Source organism: Erinaceus europaeus, chromosome 5, assembly GCF_950295315.1.
Source record: "Erinaceus europaeus chromosome 5, mEriEur2.1, whole genome shotgun sequence".
Classification (NCBI taxonomy): Eukaryota; Metazoa; Chordata; class Mammalia; order Eulipotyphla; family Erinaceidae; genus Erinaceus; species Erinaceus europaeus.
In genome coordinates, this window is record NC_080166.1 from 39412711 (window position 1) to 39438948 (window position 26238).

At 38.3% G+C, this 26238-nt stretch overlaps 1 protein-coding gene and 1 pseudogene across 1 annotated transcript in view; both read left to right on the forward strand.

Moving 5' to 3' along the window:
* Nucleotides 1-26238, forward strand: part of SPEF2 (sperm flagellar 2) — a 305327-nt gene that overhangs the window by 171621 nt on the left and 107468 nt on the right. The window contains exons 21-24 of the mRNA XM_060191863.1: nucleotides 5060-5208; nucleotides 6975-7102; nucleotides 7218-7356; nucleotides 9556-9693. Of these exons, the coding sequence (XP_060047846.1) occupies nucleotides 5060-5208; nucleotides 6975-7102; nucleotides 7218-7356; nucleotides 9556-9693 (554 nt within the window). The remainder of the gene's footprint in view (nucleotides 1-5059; nucleotides 5209-6974; nucleotides 7103-7217; nucleotides 7357-9555; nucleotides 9694-26238) is intronic.
* LOC132538768 (U2 spliceosomal RNA) lies at nucleotides 4392-4487 on the forward strand (annotated as a pseudogene).

The following is a 26238-nucleotide window of genomic DNA, read 5'->3' on the forward strand; positions in this document are numbered from 1 at the left end:
TTTTAGTTTGTCAATTTTGTTTAATTTTTTCAAAGAACCAACATTGGCTTCATTGATCTTTTGTATGGTTCTCTCAATTTCAGTGTTATTTATTTCTTCCATAATTTTAGTGATTTCAGTCCCTCTGGTTGCTTTAGGGTTCCTTTGTTCCTCTTTTAGATATTTAAGACATGCAATCAGGCTTACTTGAGCTTTTTCTTGTTCTCTAATGTGCACTTGTATGGCTATAAGTTTCCATATAATTACTTCTTTAGTTGTGTCCCAAATATTTTGAGAGTTCTTGTCTTAATTTTCATTTGATTCTAAGAACATCTGAATTTCTTCCTTAAGTTTCTCTTTTACCCAGTGGTTATTAAGCAATGTGTTATTGAGTTTCCATACTTTCGGTCCTTTATTAATTTTCTGTTTGTTGTTAAATGTTAGTTTAATTCCACTGTGGTCTGAGAAGATGCTTAGGGTGATTTTACTGATCTTAAATTTGTTGACACTATATTTGTGGCCTAAATTAACATTGAGGATGTTCCATGTAGATTAATATATATAAATGTGTGTGTGTGTGTATTCCAGTCTCTTGGAATGTAGAACTCCAGAAGGTCTAGTTTATCTATCTCTTTAATTAATTCATTTGTTTCTTTGTTGATTCTCTGCCTAGATGATCTGTCTATGTGTGAGAGTGGGGTTTTGAATTCACCTACTATTACCATGTAATTATTGATGTATTTTTGAAGCTCTTTCTATAAGTGCTTTATCTATTTAGTGGCACTTCATTGGGTGCATAGATGTTAATAATTGTTAAGTCTTCTTGGTTGATTGATCCTCACATCACTATGTAATGTCCATGCTTATTTCTTATTACTGTATTTATTTTTAAATCTATTGTGTCAGAGATGAGACTAGCTGACCTTTTCTTGTAGTCCATTGGCTTGCATGATAGATTTCCATCCTTTCACTTTGTCTGTGTTTGTCTTGCTAAGGTCAGGTGGAATTCCTACAGAAAGCATATGGTTGGGTTGTGTTTTCTGATTCATCTACCTACTTTATGCCTTTTAATGGATTAATTTAGGCCATTTACATTTATTGACAGTATGGATTTAAGGAATTGCAGTCCCATTATTCAAGACTTTTTTGAGTGTTCTGATGTATGGAAAGATTTTTTGGTGTTGTTGTTAATGTTTATAGAAGGTCTTTTAGAACCTCTTTCAGGGCAGGCTTGGTGATAATTACCTCCTTTAACTGTTGTTTGTCTGAGAAGGTTTTATATCCCTCCATCTAGTCTGAAGGAAATTCTATCAGGATATAGTATTCTTGGTTGAAACCATTTTTTCATTGAGGGCTTGGTAGATATGTAGCCATTTTCTTCTTGCTTTTAGAGTGTGTGGAGAAGTCTGCTGATAGTTTTATGGGTTTTCCAATGTATGTGACTTTTTGTTTTTCTCTTGAAGGCTTCAGGGTCCTTTCTTTATCCTTACTTGTTTCCATTGTAACTATGATGTTACAATGTCTTCAGGTCTTGGTTGATTGTTTTGGACTCTCTGAGATTCTTAAACCTTTGTGTCATTTCTATTGTGTAATGTTGGGAAGTTTTCTTCAATTATTTCCTCTAGGATGCTTTCTTTTTTATTTATTTTTGTTTTAATAATTTTAAATGCTCATATTTCAACATTGTACTTTAAATACTTTCACAATGTTATGTAATCATTATCTTCAACAGATTTTTTTTTCTGTTTATAGTCCTTATTCTTTTAAAAACTTTTTTGTCAAATGTAAATATTGATAAGAACATAGGATAAGAGGGATACAGCTCTCACCACCAGAAGTCCATATCCCATGCTCTCCCTAGAAAGATTTCCTGTTCTTTTTCCCTCTGGGAGTATGGACCTAGGCTCATTATGGTGTACATAATTGCTTCCCCCACTGAATATGGGCATTGGCAGGTTGATCCATACCCCCAGACTGTCTCTTGTTGGTATTCTTCATGTTGGTTTGGCCCTCTTCCCCTACCTCTGAGAGAAATGGTTTGGCCCTTGCTAGTTTCGCGCCCCTCTTTCTCCCCACCCCGCATGCTAAGGACGTCGAGAGTTCCAGGAACAGCTGCGGAGAAAGAAGGATAGGGAACCCCATTGATTTGATCTGGGGCCCATATTCAGCAAAGGAGCCTATGTAACTTCCCAGTAGGTCTGAGTTCACATTCTGTGTTCATAGCTAGGAACATTGTAGGCTACACTATTTTCAGGACCCATCATCCTCAAGTAGTTGAGTATGTTGCCCAACGTCTCTTCAGAGAATGGAACAATCCCTACCATTGTTGATGCACATTGAGGGCAGCTTCCTATAGGGGCCCACAAATAGGTCCATTATGTTTTTCCTGATGGAAATGACCAGTTGACCATGGGTAAAGGGACCTGTTAGAGATCTAGGCCAATCATGTCTATATGGGAATCACAGGACTCCCTGACAGGCCCCAGGTGATGGGGGTAGTAACCAAAGAGTCATCATTAAAGTATGCCATTCTCCTGCCCTTCTCCAGCTTTTGTAGTCCTTACTTTGTCTGACAGGATTAGCTCTGGAGTGACTGAGGGAAGTGTAATAGGATATAGGGGAGGAGGGTGTCTAGGTCTAAGTAGAAACCATTTGATGAGGTACTTTATGGATAGTGTCTTTTTAGGTCTTTCTACTTGCTGCATTTATTGACTCACTGCAATCTATTGTGCACTTTTGATTTAAACATCTCTATATATGTTTATACACACACACACACACATACACACACACACACACACACACACACACACACACATATATATATATTTGGTTTGTTTTGTAGTTTTTTATCCTGGCTGTTGTTGTTAAGTTAGTGATGTGTGAGGAAAACCCACATTAAACCAAAATCCTCTCATAAAAACAACAACAGCAACAAAAGCAAAGATAAATTAAGCCAGAGAGCAGGAAAAGAAATGAATAATATAAAAAAGAAGAAAAGAAACAAAAAACAAACTAACAAAAATGTTCCAGCAAGAATCAGCCAAATCCCTCACAGAGCAGAAAATAAGGGTTCACCACCAGCCAATGTAACAAAAGCAATTAAAAAAGCTTAAGCAAGCCAGAGAGAAGGATGAAATAATAAAAATAATAAAATAATAATAATAAGCAAATGAAATCACAAATAAATCTCAGTAAATGCAATAACTATAATAGCAACAAAATTATGAATTGGTCAAACTAGAGAGAAAAAAGAAAAAAAGAAATACTATTATAAAAACAAAAAAGAGCAGCTCCAACCCAAATGCCTTCCCAAAAGACAACCACATTTAGCACTATCCAATATAATGACCACAACAAAGGTGAAAGGAAATCTTGATCAAACTAGAGAGAAAGAAGAAAGAGAAATAAAAAAGAAGGGAAAGGGAAATAAATGGGGTGGGAAGCAAACCACTACTACACAGACACCTCCCACAGGCAAAATCACACACACACATACCAATAACCCACACACACCCTCAACCAATAACCAACAATAAAATAGCATGGTATCTAACACAATAACGAACAGATAGCCTTTTATTATTAACTTTTATTTATTTATTTTTTATTTATAAAAAGGAAACACTGACAAAACCATAGGATAAGAGGGGTACAACTCCACACAATTCCCACCACCAGAACTCCCTATCTCATCTCTTCCTCTGATAGCTTTTCTATTCTCTATCCCTCTGGGAGTATGGACCCAAGATCATTATAGAGTACAGAAGGTGGAAGGTCTGGCTTCTGTAATTGCTTCCCCACTGAATATGGGTGTTGACAGGTCAAACCATACTCCCAGCCTCTGTCTATATCTTTCCCTAGTGGGGCAGGGCTCTGGGGAAGTGGGGCTTCCCCAGACACAGGGGCTTCAGGACACATGGGTGGGATTGTCTGTCCAGGGAAGTCTGGTTGGCATCATGGTAGCATCTGAAACCTGGTGGCTGAAAGGAGAGTTAACATATAAAGGCAAACAAATTGTTGACTAGTTGTGAACCTAAAGGCTGGAATAGTACAGATGAAGAGTTGGGGGAGTCTTACAGATAGCCTTTTTAGTCAAGTCTGACTAGTAGGACAGATATCCATCCTACCCAGACTGTCCCTTGGTACTGTCTTAAGCTGGAATCCAGTGAGGCAGCCTTAGATGACTTCCCACTGATTTCTAACAAAGGGTTCTACTTTGGAATCTGGCTTGGTGTTTTTAACTCCACAGATGAGCAGGCACCTTAGTCTCCCCCAATTTCCCCAAGCAGGCCACCTCTTGCCTAGGGGCTGGGTGTTGGGGGGTTGGGAGACTAGTGGTTTTGCTTCCTTTGTTCTTTAAGCTCCTTTTTTTGCTCGTTTGTGGATGAGTTATAACTTTATATATTTTCATTGCTTCTTGGCCTTTTGGCTAAGATCATGTGTAGTATCTGTTCTTATCAGTTTAATAACTTTATGTATTTTAGTATATAAATATATTAATTTTATATATTTATAATATTAAATCATATATTTAAATATATTAAATATATTTTAAAATATTAAATATAAGTTTAATGTTATATATTTTATAACTGTGGTTCCTTTTAGATCCCTCCTCTATAGTTTATCTCCTATAGGCCTGAAAATCCTGTTTCCACTTAGAATTCCCAGGGTTTGAATCAATTTTTTGGGATAGTCTGTCTGGTTACTACCTGCAAGTCTTCATCTGAACTCCACCCCCTCTTTTGGGGACTTTTATCTGGACTTTATGTCCTGGAACTGCATATTCATTGTGAATACAAGGATGAAATAATACTAAAATACCAAGTTGCTTTTCATAGTTGTATTAAATAAGTTGTATTTGCTTAGGTAAATTTTATTCATTTTATTTTTTAATTTGGGGCTTATTATAAAATAACAATTTTTATTTCTGATTTTAAAAGGCTGCTTGCTCGTCATTGCTGAAACAGTAGTTAATGAACTGCCTAAAGTTCTGACAATTATAGATGTATTCATACACCAGTATATGGTCTCATTTGTATGCTTGTATTGAAATGATTCAATATGTATGTCTAAGGTTCTCCTAAAGGAAAATCACAAGGAGGAAAAGTCTCAGTAAAGAAATCACCTGCAGAATCTATAAATGTGTCACCTACTTCATTAGGACCACCACCACCTAAACCAGGATCAGAAGAGTGGGTATATGTGAATGAACCAGTTCCTGAGGTATAGTGGTTTCAGTTAGATCTAATATAATCTATTTATCCTGTTTATAGTAAGATTAGCATAATTTACACCATTCAGAATGCTATTTATACCTGGGATATATATATGATTTTATTTATGTAGATGTCCAAAAGCCAAGATGAACTTAGAGAAAACTAATTGAACCATATCTTATTCTTTTGCAACTCCTTTGAGTTTCTGAGTCATAGTTTTGAACTGTTGTTGAGTACTGAAATCAAGGGAACAAATGGAGTCTGTGAGGACCAATTTTCTCCCCAAGGACAAACAGAGATGAAGTTTCCTGGAAGAATGACTTCCCCAGAAAACACATTTAGGAAATTATAGCCCTCTATCCATGTTGTTATGCCCACATCATAATGATTTTTAAATTTTTTTTTAATTTAAGAAAGGAGACATTAACAAAACCATAGAATAAGAGAGGTACAATTCTGCACAATTCCCATAACCTGATTTCCATATCCCATCCCCTCCCCTGATAGCCTTCCCATTCTCTATCTCTCTGGGAGTATGGATCCAGGGTTGTAGAGGGTAGAAGGTCTGGCTTCTGTAATTGCTTCCCCACTGAACATGGGTGTTGACTGGTCGATCCATACTCCCAGTCTGCCTCTCTCTTTCCCTAGTAGGGTGGGTCTCTGAGGAAGCGGAGCTCCAGTACACACTGATGGGATTGTCTGTCCAGGGAAGTCTGGTCAGCATCTTGCTGGCATCCGGAACCTAGTGGCTGAAAAGAGAGTTAATGTACAAAGCCAAACAAATTGTTGAACAATCATGGACCTAAAGACTGAAATAGTGCAGATGAAGTAAGTGTTGGGAGGTATTCACTGCATAGGTTCACACGTGCCCATAAACTAGGGGAAAAATATATACCTGAAAGCAGTACACAAGAGCATAATGATTTTTAATGAAGCTTCATCTCTGACTTTTTGGAAATAGAAGAACATGTTTGAAACTAACTATACCAAAAAAAGAATAGGTAACTATCATAACTGAGAACTTTAAATAAGCAGATACCCTGGCAGGCCCAGGGAACTCCAATCACTTCCTTATTCTCTGGTAACAACAAAGTCCATTTGTTATCTGGGTAAGTCTGATTGCTTTAACAGTTGTCATCTCATAAAAATCACACAGAATGTCCTATCCTTAAAAAAATTATTTTTTAAAGACCAGTTCCTGTCTTTTCCACTGCAATCTTTAATAATTTCTTACTCTTGTAAAGTCTCAGTACAGACCATCGTGTTTGGCATTTGAGACCTAATCATGAATTTCAGTGACTGTGGTGTTGCTATGATTATTGAACTTTCCTAAGGAAATATTTAACTTTCCCTAATAAGACTGTAAACATCTGGGGGGAATACAGGAACATATAGAATGCAGGAACTTATAAAATATTTTTATATCTTTATTCAATATAGAATCAAACAGTGTAGAGTATGGAGTACATAAATAAAGATTTGATAGAGTACTAGTGAATGAAATTGGAACAAAAAATGTCAAAATGAGAACATTAAAGGGTAAAATTACAAATGTATGTAACTAACATCATATATCCCATATATCTGGGATATTAAGAATTATTTGGAGTAGGTGTAGATGGAGAGTAGGGAGAAATGAGGAATAAGAAGTTTCACAAGGAATGCTTTAAATAATTGCAGTTTCATGTTGATTTTCTTGCTAACTACTGCTCTTTAAGTTATTCATATGAACTTTCATTTTGAAATTATTCTTATGTTTTTGTCAATTAACAGGAAATATGTTCGTTTTTAGTACCTTACTGGGAACTAATAGAACACTCTTACATAGAAAACATCAAAACAGTACTCAGGTATCTGAGAGAAGACCATCATAATGTGGTTACTTACTTATACAATGTTAGGTAAGTAAATTATCCAAAGTGAAAGTTGTCTAATTAACAGGTATGATATGATTTGTGAACTCCATTCCCCCACCCAACTACATCACACCCACTTTTTTTTTTAACTGCCTTACAGAATAAGTTTTCAGCAATTTCTAAGACGTCCAGATCACAAGCAAGATTATGTTTCCCAGTGGCAGGCTGATTTCAACTCTCTCCCTGCTGACCTATGGGATGATGAAGAAACAAAGGCTGAACTACATCAAAGAGTAAACGTAAGGAAGTCTGTGATGGGTTGACTAGGTTCCCCTTACTCTCAAAGCTTGTGTTCCAAAACCCTACTTGCTTCCTTTCTGATTTCCATGAGTTTGAGGATAGAGATTAAAGTGGATTTAATACTTCACTTACTCACCTGCAAAATTTCAGGAGAATGGAACATCTGCTTTTAGAGTTCAGATGAGAATACTGTGTGTTCAAGTAGTTTGGAAATAGAAGTCAAAGCCCCACACTGCAAAAACATTCTTGAAATCTTGAAATTTTGTACACTCTTTGGTGAGCCATGTAACTGTAATTATGTCTGGTATTAAGCACCTGCTTCTCTTGGATGTTGTTGTGTGGCTGATGATGTCAGTCAAGGGAAAGGTGATATGTTAATTGTATAGAAAACCTAACAGAGGCTTGGTGGTGGTACACCTGGTTGAGTGCACATGTTACAATACAGAAAGACCGAGGATTGACCCCCCAATTCCCTCCTTCAAGGAGAAAGCTCTGCAGATGGTGAAACAATGCTGTAGGTATCTCTTTTTCTTTCTAACTCTTCTTAATGTTTATCCTGATCTCAGTACTATTCAAGGGGCTGGTATTCAAGAGTGAACAAAAAAAAACCTGGGACTATAACTTTTTGTCTTCTGGTGACTGGAAGACTGAAAGTAAGCAGTATGGTAACTACATCATGGGAAATTAAAACTATGTACAGAAAAAGAAAATAGGGGAACAGTTGGTGGTGGTGCACCTGGTCAAGTACACATAATATAATGCACAAGGAGCTGGATTCAATCCTTTGGCCCCTACCTGCAAAGGGAAAGCTTCATGAGTGGTAAAGTAGAGCTGCAGGTGTCTCTCTCCCTCTCTATTGCCCCCTCCCCTTCTCATTTTCTATCTGTCTCTATTAATAATAAATAAAATAAAAAGATTCCTTTTAAAAAAAATCGGGCAAAAGAAAAAGGAACAAAAAGTTGACGTTTGAATGAACTCAGGATGGAAGTGATAGAGCAAACTATGTAGAGTAATGGAAGGAGATTGTATCAGGTGCAGGGGAAATAGGGGGAAAGGTGCTGCAGGCAGAGGATATTTACAGTGATAGAAGAGCAGCAAAGAGGTTTGTGTAACTGGAGCAGATTGAGAATGTTTGGTGATGAAGGCAACAAGAATGATAGGGAGTCAGGTTAGATAAAGACTTGGAGTTCATATTAGGATATGGGGATTGACTTGAATGAGAGAGTCTTAGCTTAGTTTAAATTGTCTAAATGTGGTAAAAGCAAGAGTGCTGGGCTAGCATTGTGGGATTTTCTTCCTGGGCATATGCTCTCTGGATTGGAGAGAACTCGACTGGAGCCAACCTGGGCTGCTGCTTACTCAGCAACAAGGGAGAGAGACCAGGAACTCGTGGCGGAGTGGGAATGCAGTGAAATGCCTATGTTGATCAAAGACAATGCCTTTATATATATCTTTAACTGAAAGTGGCAAGTGGGAAAAGAAAATGGGTAGGAGAGGGGGTGGAGAAAAGAGTGTGAAGGTAGAAAGCTTCCATAGTACCTGTTGCGAAGGTTCTAACCAGTGGGATTAACCAATACCCTGCAGGCAGGGCTGGTCTCAGGCAAAACAATGATTATGTAAATAGACCATAGTATCAACGGAGAGAGGGGCTGCCTGACACAGGAGGGACTGAGTGGTGGCATACCTGGTTAAATGCACACATTACAGTGTACTACAAGGACCTGAGTTCAAGCTCCTGGTCCCCACCTGCAAGGAGAAAGCTTCATGAGTGATGAAGTAGTGTGGCAGCTATCTCTCTGTTTCTGCCTCTATCCCCACCCTTCCTTCTCAGTTTCTATCCAATAAATAAATAAGTTTTTTTTTTGTTTTTTTTTTTTACTTTTTTAACCAGAGCACTATTCAACTCTGGCTTATGGTGGTGTGGGGATTGATCCTGGGACTTTGGAGCCTCAGTCATGAGAGTCTGTTTGCATAACCATTATGCTATCTACCCTCTGCCCATAAATAAGTTTTTAAAAATTAAAAAAATGCAGCAAGGAGACAGACCATGTGGGAAACCAACTTAAGCATTTAAGACATTACAGTGACTTGAGTGTCTATATGGGACATTTTTAAGACAGAAGAATTTACATTTGACCATTCAGACAAAATTTGAGCCATGATTTTAATGCAAAACAGAGATATTTCTTTCCGTTTAGGATTTACGAGACCGCCTTTGGGACATTTGTGATGCCCGGAAGGAAGAGGCAGAGCAAGAGTGTCTGGATATTATTAGTGAGAGCTGGCTGCAGGACTTGATTGGAATAACAATGAACCATTTCTTCTCCCTGATGCAGGTAAAAGCACTGGGTCATGATTACACAGACTCTTCCCTCAGCAGCCAAATATCCTTATGTGACAGCTTATTTGGGAATGTCAAGAGCCTGTTGGGAGCTCAGTTTGTGACAATCTGTCTGTTCTGAGCTCTAATTTGCTATGAAACTATACATATTAATAAAATTTAAGCAATTATTTTGACCTAGTCCAAATAGACCCCCAAAGTGGGCATGTCCCAAGATACTACTCCCCAGTGTTGCTTCCAGGTGACTCAGCTAGGGGAAGAGTACAGTAGAGATAGGTCCTGTGTTATTTTCTGCTTCTTCAGCCTCTCTTAGTGAATCTTCAAAGTATCCAAATGAAGGAAAGAGTATAGACCATGAATATTTAGTTTGGCCAGAAATAAGAGAAGTTGTAAGAAGTGGAGTTATAGGTTATACCGTGATAATTTGGCTTTGTATACGAAAAAAAAGTAAAATTAGAGGTAATTTCTCTTGAAGCAAGAGTTATTCACCTAACATCTCTTCCCAGAGCAAATGAAAGGACTCACTTTCAACTTGATGTTATTTCAAAGAAACGGTGCCCAGATCTATGAGAAAGACAATTTTGCTTTCTAAATCTGGCAGAAAACTTGTTGAGAAGAGTATATCTCAAAATTCATAAAGAATCTTCAATGATAAAATTTCTTTACATTTATATTACAGAATTACATGTCAAAATGTGTTTAAATCCACACCATTCCCCCCCACCAGAGTTCTGATACTTCACTCTCCCCACTGCAGTCTACCACAGTTCCCCTAAGGCAGTAGACATGGGCTAACCATCATCTATACAGTTGTCTGTCTACATGTATGCATAGCTGCCCCCCTTCCCAATTTTATTTATTTATTTTTTCTGATGCAATTGTCTCTTTCCCTCCAAGCCACTCATGACAACATAACTACCTCCATATGTCCCTCTCCTTTTCCTTATCTCTGAATGCTGATGGAGCTAGGGTTCAGAGCCCCCTTATCTTCATCCTATCACTTCTTCCCTGCTAGAAGTGTGGATAAAGGTTGTTCTGGGGGAGAAGAAAGTAGGAGTTCTGGCTTCTGTAATTGCTTCTCTGCTGAGAATAGGCGTAAACAGGTCAATCCATACCCTCAGTCTGTTTCTTTCTTCCTCTAGTGGGCCAGAGCTCTGGAGATGTAAGGGGCTAGTTCACACTGGTGAGCTCCTTTGCCTGAAAAGTTATTTAAAATACATATTTAAAATGACATGCCATTTAACGTGGATATAGGTAGTCTCATATGTTAGGAGAGGTCTCACCAGATTTGAAGAGTTGCAAGCTTGACTTCTTAGGCTTGGTACCTCTGGTTACACTCCACAGTAGGATTTTCATGGCAGCCTAAAGTGGGGTGGCAGCACCAGTAGCAATTTGGTTGAACAAAGGTGGTATGGTGGTAAGGAATTATAGAGAAGGAATATCAAGAAGTATGGCCATAATCCTAGAGGTACAAGGACTAGGAGAAATGAGGGTCTTAAAGAAAATTCAAGGGGTTTCTTATAGGCTTAGGAAGAATTTAGAATATAAATAATTAATTAGTATTATAACCAAGTGAGTCGGGGGGGTTGTTTTCTATAATAATCCTATGGTTTTATCTATATTAATATACATGACTTCACTATACTTTGAACCCTTTTAGGGATATCTGAACCTCTTTGTATTTTAAATACATATAAGGCCAAAATGTCTTGATCTGTTTAAAATTGTAGTTGATTAGATGTTTACAGAGTTATATTTGCAGATAGATTTTTAGAGATCCATGAACAATTTAAATCCATTATCAGAATTTGATCATCTTGCAAATCTAAGACATTAAATGTTTAAGCAAAAGCTAATAATTGTGCTCAGGGCTACAATCTAGACAGATAGAGAACATGAGATATTAAATTTATGCCCCCCCCAAATGTCCTATTACAGGAATAAAACTAAATACTGATAGGACTGAATTTCACATCTTTCCTCACTTACTAGTAATAAGACAAAATACTGATAGGACTGAATTTCACATTTTTCCTGTCATCAGAAGTCTGTGCCTTCCCCTTCCCCCCTAGGTAACCACTATAGTTTTCCAGTTTAAATGTGGATTGTGTTGTGTTTGGTTGTTTAAGTATGTGTGTTCAGTCCTCTAATTCCACATATGAGTGAAACTATCCTGTGTTTTTCCTTTACCTCTTTGATTATTTCACTTCTTCTTCTACTTCTTCTAGCGTTTGCCCTTCTTCCGTAGCCAGTCAACAGCGTCAGGTTGAGCCTGATATAAAGTTTCGAGACCTCCTTTGAATCTGGAGGGGTGGCAGTCATTGACTATGTGGGTCATAGTCTGTCTGTAGCCGCAGGGGCAGTTCGGGTCATCTCTGGCTCCCCAGCGATGGAACATAGTGGCGCACCGGCCATGGCCTGTTCGATAGCGATTGAGGAGGGCCCAATCATAACATGCTTGGTCAAAGCCGGGTTGACGCTTGCAGGGGTCTGTGATAAGGTGTTTTTTCTTTACCTCAGCTGACTGCCAACTCTGTTTCCAAGAGTCTGGAACAGAGAAGTTCAGTGTAGGTGTAGGGGACCAGATTGGATGACAAGACATCAAGCGTTGGACAGGGTGGGCGAAGATATCTGCGTATATTGACAGGTCCGGTCGAGCGTAGACATGAGAAATGAACTTAGATGATGCCGCATCCCGACAAATATCTGGCGGGGCGATGTTGCTAAGAACTGGCAGCCATGGAACCGGGGTGTAACGGATGGTTCCAGAAATTATCCTCATGGAGGAATATAATTTGGAATCGACCAAGTGGACATGGGGGCTACGGAACCATACTGGGGCACAGTATTCTGCAGTGGAATAGCATAATGCCAGAGATGAGGATCGTAGTGTGGAAGCGCTCGCGCCCCATGAGGAGCTGGCCAGTCTTGCAATGATGTTATTCCTCGCGCCCACCTTTGCTGCAGTTTTTATGAGATGTTCGTGAAATGACAGAGTGCGATCAAGAGTAAAGCCAAGATAGACTGGCTGGGATTCATGCCGGATTCTCGTATCGTCAAGCTGCACATTAAGCTCACGCGAGGCCGAGGCATGGAAAACAGATGATACCGTTTTTGCAGTGCTAGGGATTAGTTGCCATGTTTTACAGTAATCAGATATCAGAGACATATCTTTCGTGAGTGTTTCCTCAAGGATGTCAAATTTGGATGCCTGAGTTGCACAGCAGATGTACTTCCTTGAAGTAGATGAACTTCCTTGAAGAAGTTTCTGGAAGGTCATTGATGTAAATATTAAATAGCGTAGGAGCCAGAACAGCCCTGGGGGAGGCCACTTGAGACAAGTCTCCATCTGCTAGACTTGTCACCCAGATGCACCCGGAATCTTCTGTTTTGGAGAGGAAACAATATAGTGTTGGCCACCCATGGAGGCAGGCATCTTGAGATCTAGACTAGGAGACCACGGTGCCAGACCGTGTCATAGGCTGCTGTGAGATCAACAAAGACAGCACCCGTCTTTAAATTCTTCTGGAATCCATTTTCAATGTAAGTTGAGAGGGCCAGGGCTTGTTCACAGGTAGATCTTCCTGGGTGGAAACCAGCTTGGGTGGGTGATAGGAATTTCACTAAGCATAATGTTCTTGAGTTCCATCCAATTTATCCCAAAGGATGTAAAATAATCTTTTTTTATTGCTGAGTAGTACTCTATTGAATATATGTTCCACAACTTTTTTATCCAGTCGTCTGTTGAGGGGTATTTTGATTGCTTCCAAATTTTTGCTATTGTGGATAATGTGGCTATGAACATGGGGGTACATATATTCCTTTCAATTAGTGATATTAATCTCTTCCGGATAAATGCCTAGGAGTGGGGTTGCTGGGTAGTAAGGTATTTCCATCTGTATTTGCTTCAGAATTCTCCATACTGTTCTCCATAATGGTTGTATCATTTTGCATGCCCACCAGCAGTGTATTAGAGTTCCTTTCTCTCCACATCCTTTCCAACATTTATCCTCTCCTGTTTTGTTGATGGCTATTCTTACAGGTGTGAGGTGGAATCTCATTGTGGTTTTAATTTGCATTTCTCTGGTGATGAGTAAATTAGAGCATTTCTGCATATGTCTGTGAGCCATGCGTATCTCTTCTTGGGAGAACTGTCTATGCATGTCCTCTTCCCAGATTTTTATTGGGTTTTCCTTTTTCTTTTTGTTGAGCTGTATGTGTTCTTTATAGATTTTTGAAATCAACTCTTTGTCTGAAGTATGATGTGTGAATATGTTATTCCATTTTCTGAGTTTCCTGTTTATCATTATGGAGTTTTCTTTTGATGTTTGGAAGCTTTTTAATTTGATATAGTTCTGTTTGTTCAATTTGTTTTTGTTTCCCTTGCCTATGGGGTGAAGTTTCCATTTATGTCTTTAGTGTTAATCTCATGAAATGTTACACCAATATGTTATCCTATGTATTTTATACTTTCAAGTCTGATATCCATATCTTTGATCCATTTTGAGTTAATTTCGGTGTATAGTGTTAATTGGTGGTCTAGTTTCATTTATCTACATGTGGGTGTCCAGTTCTGCCAACACAATATGCTAAGGAGACTGTCTATTCCCCAATGGAAAGATTTGGCCCCTTTCTCATATGTGAGCTATCTGTACATGTAAGTATTGAGTTCTGGAGTCTCTATCCTATTCTATTGGTCCACATGACAGTTTTTGTTCCAATACCAAACTTTTTGATTACTACTGCTTTGTAGTATAACATAAAATTGGCTATTGTGATGCCTCCATTTTTCTTCTTTTTTCATAGGAGTGCTTTTGATATTCATGTTTTTTTCAAGTTCCACATGCATTTTTGAATAATCTGTTCAATTTCCTTGAAATATGTCATTGGGATTTTAATAGGGATTGCATTGAATCTATAGATTGCTTTTGGCAGAATTGCCAGTTTAATGATATTTATTCTCCCAATCCATGAATAGAGGATATTCTTCCATTTCTTTGTGCCATCCTCTATTTCTTTTAACGGTGTCTTGTAGTTTTCCTTGAAAAGGTCCTTTATATCCTTTGTTAGATTTATTCCTAGATACATGATTTTTTTGGATTTAATTGGAAATGATATTGCTTTCTTCAGTTTCATTTCTTCTGACCCATCTTTTGAACAAAGAAATGCCACAGATTTATGGGTACTGATTTTGTAGCCTGCTGCTTTGTTGCATTTATTGTTGATTTCGAGTAGTTTCTTGGCAGAGTTTTAGGGGTCCTCTACGTCTACCAACATATCACCTGCAAATAATGAGATATTAGCTTCTCCGGTCTGATTTGGATTCCTTGGATATCTCTTTCTTATCTGATTTCAATCTCAAAGAATTCTAGGACTATATTGAATAAAAGTGGAGAATGGGCACCCTTGTCTAGTTCCTGATTTTAGGGGGAAAGCTTTTAAATTTTTCTCCACTGACTATGATGTTAGCCATGAGCTTAGCATATATAGCCTTTATTATGTTAAGGAATTTTCTTTCCACTCCCAGTTTCTCAAAGGCCTTTATTATAAGTGGGTGTTGCACCGTGTTGAATGCTTTTTCCTGCACCAATTGATAAAATCAGTGATTTTTATCTTTATTTTTGCTGATACAGTAAATTACATTTATTGACTTACAGATGTTGAACCATCCCTATATCCCAGGGGTCAATCCCACTTAATCTTATTGGATTATTTCTTAATATGTTGTTGTGTTCAATTAGCCAAGATTTTGTTGAGGATCTTTGTATCAATATTAATCATGGATATAGGTCTATCTTTTTTTGTTTGTTTGTTTTGGCTTTTTTTTTTTTGGTGGGGTCCTTTCTTGCTTTAAGGACTGGGTTGATGTTAGCCCCATAAAATGTGTTTGTAAGGGCTCCTTCTTCTACTTTCTGGAAGAGTTTGAGGATGGTGGGTGTTAGTTCTTAGAATGTTTGTAAAATTCCTTAGTATAGCCATCAGGGCCTGGGCTTTTGTTTACTGTTTTAATTTCTTTACTAGTGATTGGCATGGTAAGTTTATCTACTTACTCTAGTGTCAAGATTAGGATGACTTTAAGAATGTGTTCATTTCCTTCTAAGTTCTCAAATTTGTTTCCATACAGATGTTCATAATATTCTTGCTTAATCTTTTGAATTTCTACCTCATCCATTGTGATATCTCCTCTTTCATTTCTGAGTGATTTTACCATAGCATTCTCTCTTTTTCTCTGAGTGAGTGTAGCTAATGGCTTATCTATTTTTTTTTTTTTTATCCTTTCAAAGAACCAGCTCTTGGTTTCATTAATTTCCCTAAAGGTCTTTTTTTTTTTTTCTATTTCATTGATTTCTGCTCTTATTTTAACTATTTCCTGTCTCTGCTGAGTGTTGGGTCTTTTTGTTTCACCACTTCTAATTGATTGAGGTGGGTTGTTAAATGGTATACTAGTGATTTCTCTTGTTTCTTAATGAGGGCCTGCATTGCTATGAATTTCCCTCTCAGCCCTGCTTTTGCTGCATCCCATAAATTCTGGTAACTGGTTTCTTATTTACCTTGGTACGAGGGTCATTCTTATTTCTTTTTTGATCTCTCCAGTGACCCATTTATTGTTCAGCAGCATATTGTCTAGTCTCCCAACTTTGGGGAAATTTCTTTTCCTTTTTTGGTTGATTTCTAGTTTCATGCCTTTGTGGTCTGAGAAGATGCATTTTATAATTTTAGTATTTAAATATTTTTAGACTGTCTTTGTAGCTCAACATATGGTCAATCCTTGTAAATGTTTCATGTGTTGTTGAAAATAATGTGTATCCATTACTTTGGGGATGGAAATTTCTGTGTATATCTATTAGGTCCACTTAATTTATGGTTTCATTTAAGTTCACTATTTCTCTGTTGATTTCTTGTCCAGATGTTTTGTATCTTGTGTGAGTGGTGTGTTGAAGTCTCCTACTCTTATTGTGTTGCCATCAGTGTCTCTCTTGAATTAAGTGTTTGTTTTATATATTTGTGTGCTTCTAAGTTGGGTGCATATATATTTATGATGGTTCTATCTTTTTGTTTGACTCATTATTTAACTATTATGTAATGCCCTTCTCTATGATAAATTTCTTTGCCTGATAATAGCATAGCTGTCCCTGTTTTTGTTTGTTTTTTTGTTTGTTTGTTTGTTTGAATTATTAGCTTCGGACATCTTGCTCCAACCTCTTTATTTAGTTTCCATTGTCTTTTCTTTGGATGTGTGTTTCCTGAAGACATATAAAAGATGGATCCTGTTCTTTAATCCATTTAGCTACTCTGAGTCTTTTGACATGATAATTTAGGCCATTTACATTTAGTGTGATTGTTGATATATGGGGTTTACTTATGTCCATATTGATTTTTGTTTTGAGTTTATTTTAAATTGTTGAATCTTTGCCCTTTGTTTCTATCTGACCTTTTGTGTGGATAAGTTTCTGTGGAAAATTCCTTACTGAGTTTTCTTGTCTTTTCTGTAAATCTTTGTTACATTTTGTTTTGTGGTTTCCATGTGTGTAATAACTAGCATTGTTTATAGAAAAGTCTTTTTAAGTTGATCTTGACAAACAAACATTTGGTAGGACTTCTTTTTCTCTTAATTCCCTCCCCTATTTCCTTGTTGTTCTTTCCTATTTTTGTTGTGTTCTTGTTTCTAGTCTACTGCTGTTCACCTCACTTAGAACATATGTTCTTTGCTTTCTCCTTTTCAGTAGAACTCAGTTCAGTATTTCTTGGCATTGATTTTTCTTTTAGTTTTTGAATATTTGAGAAAACCTTTATTTCTCCATCATACTTGAAGGATAATTTTGCAGAATACAAAATTCGAGACTGAAATTCCCTCTCCTTTAGTGCCTTGAATATGTCATTCTACTGTCTCTTTGCTAGGGTTTGTGAAGAAAAATCTGATGAGAGTCTGATAGTTCTGCCTTTGTATTCATTTGTTTCCTTTCCCTAGCAGCCTGCATTTTTTTTCCTTGTCATTGAGTTTTGATAATTTTACAATAATGTGCTTTGATGTTGGTTGTTTTGGACTTTGAACCTGGGTGATCAGTCTGCTTCTGAAATAAATATGTTCTGAGGATTTCCTGGATGAAGGAATTTTTCAGCTAAATTTTCTCTGAAAAATACCTCTGGACCTTTGACCTGGTTGATGTCCTTGTGTATCCCTATAACTTGTACATTTAACCTTTTTATGAGTCTGCAATTTCACTGAATTGAAAGAGGGAGCTGTGTCTTCTACATTGGAAATACTTTCTTCTGCATGCGTGCGTCTACTTCCTAAGCCTTTTACTTGTGTTTGAACTGCACTAAAAGTGTCTTTCAGTCCTTACAATTCTGTTTGAAAATTTTCTTTCATGTTTTCTAACTTCTTAGTGAACTCTGCTTGAAGTTCTTCTTTCAAGTTTTGTAGCTTCTTATCAAATTCTGTTCTGAGTTCCTCTTTTGTGTATCTTAATTCCAAGGTTAAAATACTCTTTCAATTCTTGCTTTAGTTCTTGTAGAGTTCTCATAAGCTTTCTATAGTCTGTCTGTGATAGACTCTCTTCATCTGGAATATCCTGGATTTCATCTGATTTGCTTCTGTCTGTTGTGGCATATTTAACTGTTTGCTTCTTTGTTTCTGCATATATGGTGTTGGTTATTATTGGCCAGTAGGTGATGCTGTTGTGATGTCTAGGTTTCTCTTGTTTGTATAATCCACAGTAGAGAGTGGGGAGGGTTGTTTTTTGCCATCTTGTAGTTGTGAAAGCTTATTTTTAGTGTCCTTGTCAGACACTTTGACTGTGGGAAAAAAGAAAAAGAAGGAAAAAAAGAAAAACCCTGGTTCAAAGACTGAGAGATTTAAGCTACAATTTTTTTCCTTCTGGGTCTGATAACTGTGCTACTGTTAAAAATGACATGAGTTGGCACTGTGCTGCTGGAGTTCTCGATTTGACCGTATCTTCTAACCCATTCCCTTATTTGCCCCATCCTCATGCAGACACCCACCTGGGGCTGTATATTTTCAGCCATAATATGTTCAATTCAATCTCTTGTTGTGTTCAATTGTTTTGGGAAGAGTGAAGATCGGATCATGGCTACTCCATAAATCATACCTCCTGGAAATCAATGATAACATTTCTAAAGCAAAGGCCCTAGTATCAGTGACGTCAGGAACCTGGTGCCAGGAAGAAACCTGCCTAAAGCTTGCTCAAATTGGTGTGAATATCAAGCTGTGTCTATATTAGTATCCTCCCCCCCCAAGAGAATCACTGAAGATAGAGAATGGAAAAAGGGCACATGGATAGTCTTCAGCTGAGCAACTTAGCTGAGGAGTTACTCCAGGAAATGAGAAGATTTAGCTAACAGTTACCAGAACTAGCCCTTGTAGAGTTCAAATGATAAAAGGGCAGGTAGCAGCACCACAGGTTTTCTGAAAGTCAGTGGAAGCCTTGAGATGCAGGAACAGCCTCACTAATTGTTAGGCCTGCAGTGTAGTGGAAGCTAAAATGTAGATATTGTGCACAAAATTAAAGTAACATTCTCTAGACAAACAAACATTTAGCAGATCTGGGCAGCTTTCCTGAAACCAAAATTTGGGCAAGCAGAGGTTTGTCAAAAGCAGGAATAGCTAAAGTCCAATAGCAAAGACAAAGGGGATAGATGATTTTTGCATGTAGGCCTGATAATCCATGTCTCTTTTGAAAGTAGTGTAAGTCTCAGCAATAACTAGAATTAAGAGTCTGAAATCCAGAAACCATATTCACATATTAAAAACCAAAGGAAAGGACAGTAAATACTAGCTAATACTTATTAAACTATTACTCCGTATGTGCCAAGAACTGTTCTAAGGAAGTTAATCAGGATACATTAAACATTCACAACAACCTACCACTGCAAATTCTATACTAATCTTTGGTATAGATAATGTAACTGAGGCAAACATAGATGAAATGGTTTGCCCAATGCCATACCACCTGAGAGTTGTTGCACTGGGATTTTGCCATAGAAAGTCTAACTCCAAAGCCAATATTCCCAAGCGTATCTTTACCATAAACATTATTCAGACAATTGAAGGATGGCCACACAGAACAGGAATGAATCTTATTCTATAATGATCAATGAGTCTACTAACAGAAAATAAGACATTATAGGAGAGTAAATTTCAGTTCAATAGATGAAGAAGAAGCCCAGTGATTAGAACTGTTCATCAAATATCAGATTTATAATGCAGTTGAACTGTTGTTTCAAGTTCCTAAGCAGAACTTGTATTTTGTTGAGGACTAAGAAATGCCAAAAGCTTTGGAGGGACTGTGGTACTGGGTAACAGGCAAGTGAAGTGTTTCCAAACTAAGTTCTACAGAACACTCGTCCTATAGGAATTTTCACCAAACAGTGCATTGGTTATCACATGATATTGAGAATTTCTGTATATTCTCCCTTCCCCATTCTCAGGAGATTTCAAAAATATTGATATCATGATACCCTACAATTAAGAAAATCCAGTGGTAGGTTAGCAAAACATTTCTTAAAATAATAAAATTATTTTTGAAAGAAAGTAATTGTTTCTGAATCGAAATATGCAAGTTGTCCCCTTTATCTTCCATAAAACATGAATTAAGAGTTCACAGAACAAAATTTCTCTTAATAATTAAAAAAAAAAAACTATGGTGGGGGTGGATAGTAGCACACCCAGTTAAGTGCACATAGTACAAAGTACAATGACTTACAAAAGGATCTTGGTTGGAGCCCTGCTCCTCACCTATAGGTGGGATAGTTTGTGAGCAGCGAAGTAAATCTTCAGGTGTCTTTCTCTCTCCCTCTATATCTACCCCTCTTCTCTCAATTTCTCTCTGACCTATCCAATAAGAAAGGGAAAAAAATGGCCTCCAGGAGTGGTGGATTTGTAGTGCTGGCAGGGAGCCTCAGTGATAACCCTGGGGGAAATAATCTATGTGAACTTATTTCTAAGATTCCTTTCAAAACTAAGATACTGTAATAAGAATTTAGAAATATCATAAATGTAAGAGGAATCTTGGGCAATTATAATTCCATAAGAATCTTAGAGATGGAATGACAGGGTTGTATACATAATTAATCAAATCATCCCCCTTAAAATAAGTCACTCTTTTTGTATTAAATAATCACTGAAACAAAGTTAAATGGACATTGTTAAATAATAATTGAATAACATATCTTTTACTGAACTTAATCATAATTAAAATATTCATTTCCTTAAGTTAAGGAGATATAATTTTATGATTTCATTTATTTTTATTGCCACCAGGGTTATTGCTGGGACACAGTGCCAGGACTATAAATCCACTGTTCAGATGGCCTTCCCCCCACCCCTTTTATTTCTGCTTTGTTTTTCATAGGACATAGAAGTTGAAAGGGAAGGGGGTAATAGAGAGAAAGAGAAGCACCTGAAGACTTGCTTTACTGCTCATGAATCCTCCGCACTGCAGGTGGGAGTAGGAGCTCAAACCCAGGTGTTTCTTTTTTTTTTAAATTTATTTATAAAAAGGAAACACTGACAATAAGCATAGGATAAGAGGGGTACAATTCCACATATTTCCCACCACCAGAACTCCCTATCCCCTCCCCTGATAGCTTCCCTATTCTATTCTATTTAATTAATTAATTTATTTATTCCCTTTTGTTGCCCTTGTTTTATTATTGTTGTTATTGATGTTGTTGTTGGATAGGATAGAGAGAAATGGAGAGAGGAGGGGAAAACAAGAGAGGGAGAGCGAAAGACAGACACCTGCAGACCAGCTTCACCGCCTGTGAAGCAACTCCCCTGCAGGTGGGGAGCCGGAGCTCGAACCAAGATCCTTACACCAGTCCTTGCGCCACGTGCGCTTAACCTGCTGATCTACCTCCTGGCCCCCAGCTTTCCTATTCTTTATCCCTCTGGGAGCATGGACCAAGGGTCATTATGGAGTGTAGAAGGTAGAAGGCGTACCTTCTGTAGTTGCTTCCCCACTGAACATGGGCATTGACAGGTTGATCCATACTCCCAGACTATCTCTCTTTTTCCCTGGTGGGGTGGGGCTCTGGGAAAACAGGGCTCCAGGACACATTGGTGGGATCGTCTAACCAGGAAAGTCCAGTTGGCATCACGGTAGCATCTGGAACCTGGGAGCTGAAAGAAGAGTTAACATATAAAGCCAAATTATTGACTAATCATGAACTTAAAGGCTGGAATAGTCTGGATGAAGAATTGGGGGTCTCTGTTTTGTAGATAGTAAGTATTCCTATTTTAGATATATTCCAAAGGGCCCATTACTATATTAGTGTATTTGTTGTTGTTGTTTTGTTTTGTTTTTTTCTGAGCCTGACATATGATATGCAGGTGTACCCAAGTTGTTGTCTGGGGAGATGATGTCATGGCTGGAAAAAGGCCCAGAAAGCTGGATCAGGGAAGAGAGTAGCTCCCAAATATGGGAAAGGTATATAAATGTTGTTGACTGTTAACTACATCAATTTGCTCTGATCTGGGGCCCATGTTCAGCTTAGGAACCTATTTGACCTCTCCATCTCTGTAGATCTGAGCTCACATTCTGTGGTCATGAGTAGGAATGTTCCAAGTTGCCCCAATTTCAGAACCCGTCTTCCTCAGGTGGAAGACAGAGTATGCTGTCCAGCCTCCCTTCAGAGGATGGAACATTCTCTGCTGTTGTTTATCCATGTTGGGGCAAGGCCCTATGGGGGTCTATAAATGGATCTATTGTATTGTTCCTGGTAGAGATGACAAGTAACAATGGAAAGAGGGATTTATGCAATGTCTAGGCCCCTCATGTCTGTTTGGGAATCTCAGAACTCCTGACTAGGGCCCCAATTGATGGTGTGGCCTGATAGTTACTAAAGAGTCATTATTAAAGTATGCCAGTCTATAACATGAACCCAGGTATGAACTTAACTGGGCACATTTCCACCTGAATCCCTGATTTCAAAATTTACTTACCAAATAATATAATATTATGGTTAGATAGATAACAAACTTTTATGACTTCATTTTTTAACATTTTCTGTAGTTATCAGTTTCTAAAACGTATAAGCTGAGTTTTTATTTACATTCACCCCTCAACCTACAACACTTTCACCATTATACACAAAGACCCCAACACCCTTCCATTGCATCCCTTTCCTTTCTTTCCCAGAGCCCTTTGCTTTGATGCATATACCACACCCAGTCCAACTTTCGCATATGTTTACCCTCTCTGTCCTTTCTTCTTAAATGAGGTCATTCAGTATTTGCCCTTCTCTTTCTGATTTATCTTTTTTTTAATTTTTTATAAAAAGGAAAAATTGACTAAACACAACAACTCCACACAATTCCCACCAACAGAACTCTGTATCCCCCTCCCCTGATAGCTTTCCTATTCTTTAACCCTCTGAGAGTATAGATGCAAGGTCATTGTGGGATGTAGAAGGTGGAAGGTCTGGCTTCTGTAATTGCTTCCCCACTGAACATGGGCATTGACAGGTCAATCCATACTCCCAGCTTGTCTTTCTCTCTTTTCCTAGTGGGGAAGGGCTCTGGGGAAGTGGAGCTCCAGGACATATTGGTAGGGTTGCCTGTCCAAGTTAAATCTGTTCGGCATCATGCTGGCATCTGGAAAGTGGTGGTTGAAAACAGTTAACATACAAAGCCAAACAAATTGTTGACCAATCATGGACCTAAGGGCTGGAATAGTAAGGATGAAGAGTTAGGGATCCTCCATTTTGTAGATAGCTAGTAGGCATATTTTAGTTATATTCCAAAGGGCGTGAGGCTATACTAGTATATTTTTTCTTTTCCTTTTTTCCTTTGAGTCTGAAATCTGATATAATGGTGGATCCAAGTTATTGTCTAGGAATATGATGTCATGCCTGGAAAAAGGACCAGAAAGCTGGATCAGGGAAGAGAGTAGCTCCCCAATATGGGAAAAGGTTATAAATATTGTTGACTGTAAACTTCATTGATTTGATGTGATCTGGGGCCCATAATCAGCTTAGGAGCCTATGTGACCTCTGCATCCCTGTAGATCTGAGCTCACATTCTATGGTCATGAGTAGGAACATTCCACGCTTCCCCAATATCGACCCATGTTCCTCAGGTGTAGCATAGAGTATGTTGTCCATCCTCCCTTTGGAAGATGGAACATTCTCTACCATTGTTGGTCCAAGTTAAGGGCAAGGTCCTATGGGGGCCCACAAAGGGGTCTATTTCATTATTCCTGATAGAAATGACAGGTAACATTGGAGAGAGGGATTTTTTCGAGGTCTATGCCCATCAAGTCTGTTTGGGAATCTCAGGACTCCCTGATTAGGGCCCCAGCTGATGGAGAGGCCTGATAGTAACTAAAGAGTCATAGTTAAAGTATGCCAGTCTCTTGGCCTTACTCAGCTTTTGTAGTCCTTGCTTTGATATGGTTAGCTTTGGAGTGAGTGAGAGAACTGTAATAGGAAGTAGGTGAGGAGGGTATCTAAGTCTGAGTAGACACTATTTCATTATGAACTTGGTTCTGACTCACTACAGACTATTGTGTATTTTTGCTTTTAAGTATATATTTTACCCTAATTATTGGATACATGTGGACATACACTTTATCTCACAAGACCTGATCTATATCTAGGTTTTGGAACTTTGTTAGGAAGTGAACCACCTGGCATGCAATTAGAGAATACTATGAAAGGAAAGGTCTCACCAGAGTAATGAGAGTGAAGGGTTGACATTCCATGCCTGATGTCTTTGGATACAGTCTGACATGAAGCATGCTGAGGTGGTACTCGTTGCGTTGATTAGGTTGGGATTGGTAGATGCAATATCATTTGGTATGAATTGAGATAAGCATGCAGGAAAGTGAGCCCCACTCTAGAGGTTCCAGGACTGGAGGAAATATAGGCTCTATAGAGGAAGTATATAGGACGTTCCTGCTCTCTTAGGGTTAATAAGACAATATAGATAGTTATTATTTGGCAATTGGGTTAACTTTATAAACCCCTTTGTTTGGATTTGCTGTATCATCAGCATCATTTATGTCCTTTGACATTATTTGTATATAGCTATGCTGCTGGCACTCACATGGAGTGGCCCCAGCCAGGGGTAAGCCACTGACCCTCTCTCACCAGCTCTTAGGGACTGCGTGATTCAGAAAGGAGACATCGGGGAGTATTCTGGTACAAAGACTCCTTTATTTGGAGATGGGTACAGGTTTATATAGAGAGTTAAACAAAGAACACTTTTCACATATGTCAGAAATTACAGGTTTCTTAAAGGTCAGCTTGCCCTTGTGGTAGGGGGCTGGTATGACAAGAATTGATGTGATACATAAAGGTCAAGACAATTAGTCTCCATGATGTAGGAAAGTTAATTATCAAAAGGTATTTGAGAGAAGCATAGGTGTTAAACCTAAGCATAGGTGAGGTAGAAGAGAAGAAAAACTAAACTTGATGTAAATCACAGATATCAAAGGGCACAAGAAAATAGGATTTGGGGCTTTTCATTGTCTGGTGTTGGGGGTGTATGATAGAGTGTGTTCTCCTTTATGATCAAAAGATGAAGTGGATGTGTGAACTTTGAGTGAACCCTAAAGCAGGCAACCATTTGGCCTGCTGCTAGCAGGGGAAACTAAGTGTGAGAGGCTTGTAGGTTTTCTGAGCTTGAGAGACTAATAAGGAGAAACTGAGTTTGGGAGACTTTTCCCTCTTGGCTCATCTCTATAAGGAGAGAGGCTAACAAGTGAGGTGTCTTTCCAGACCTCCATCCAAGGATGGGAGAGCTTCCCTAAGCTCACAAAGTCCCACACTGTGGCACCAGTTGCTTCTGTTCTCCCTGGTCTAAGCTTTTAAGAGAGATAGCATATCAAAGACTCAGCCTATGTATTAAAAAGATTCAGTCTGAGCTTTAAAAACTTTTGAGACATTCAATCATATTAATTATTAATTATCATATTAATAGTGATACATATGACTATAAATTAGTAGGAGTGTACATAAACACCATTCCCAGCACCTAAAGACTGTGTCTCATCCCATCCACCCCTCCTCTCATTCCCACCCCATGAAGCTGACCATCCACCTTCACCCTCAACCCAGGGTTTTTACTTTGGTGCCCTATTCCAAATTTAGTTAAATCCTGCTTTGAGTTTCTTTTTCTGTTCTTCTTTCTCAACTTCTGTTGATGAGTGGGATCATCCCATACTCATCTTTATCTTTCTGACTTAGGTCACTTAACATAATTCCTTCTAGCTCAATCCAAGATGGGTCAGAGAAGGTGGGTTCATTGTTCTTAATAGCTGCATAGTATTCCATTGTGTGTATATACCACACCTTTCTCAGCCACTCTTTTGTTGTTGGGCACCTGGGTTGCTTCTAGGTTTTAGCTATTACAAACTGTGCTGCTATGAGCATAGGTGTACACATATCTTTTTAGTTGGGTGTTAAGGAGCCCTTGGAGTATATCCCCAGGAGAGTAATTACTGGGTCACATGGAACATCCATGTTTAGCCTTGTGAGAGTTATCCATATTGATCTCCAGAGAGGCTGGACCAATTTC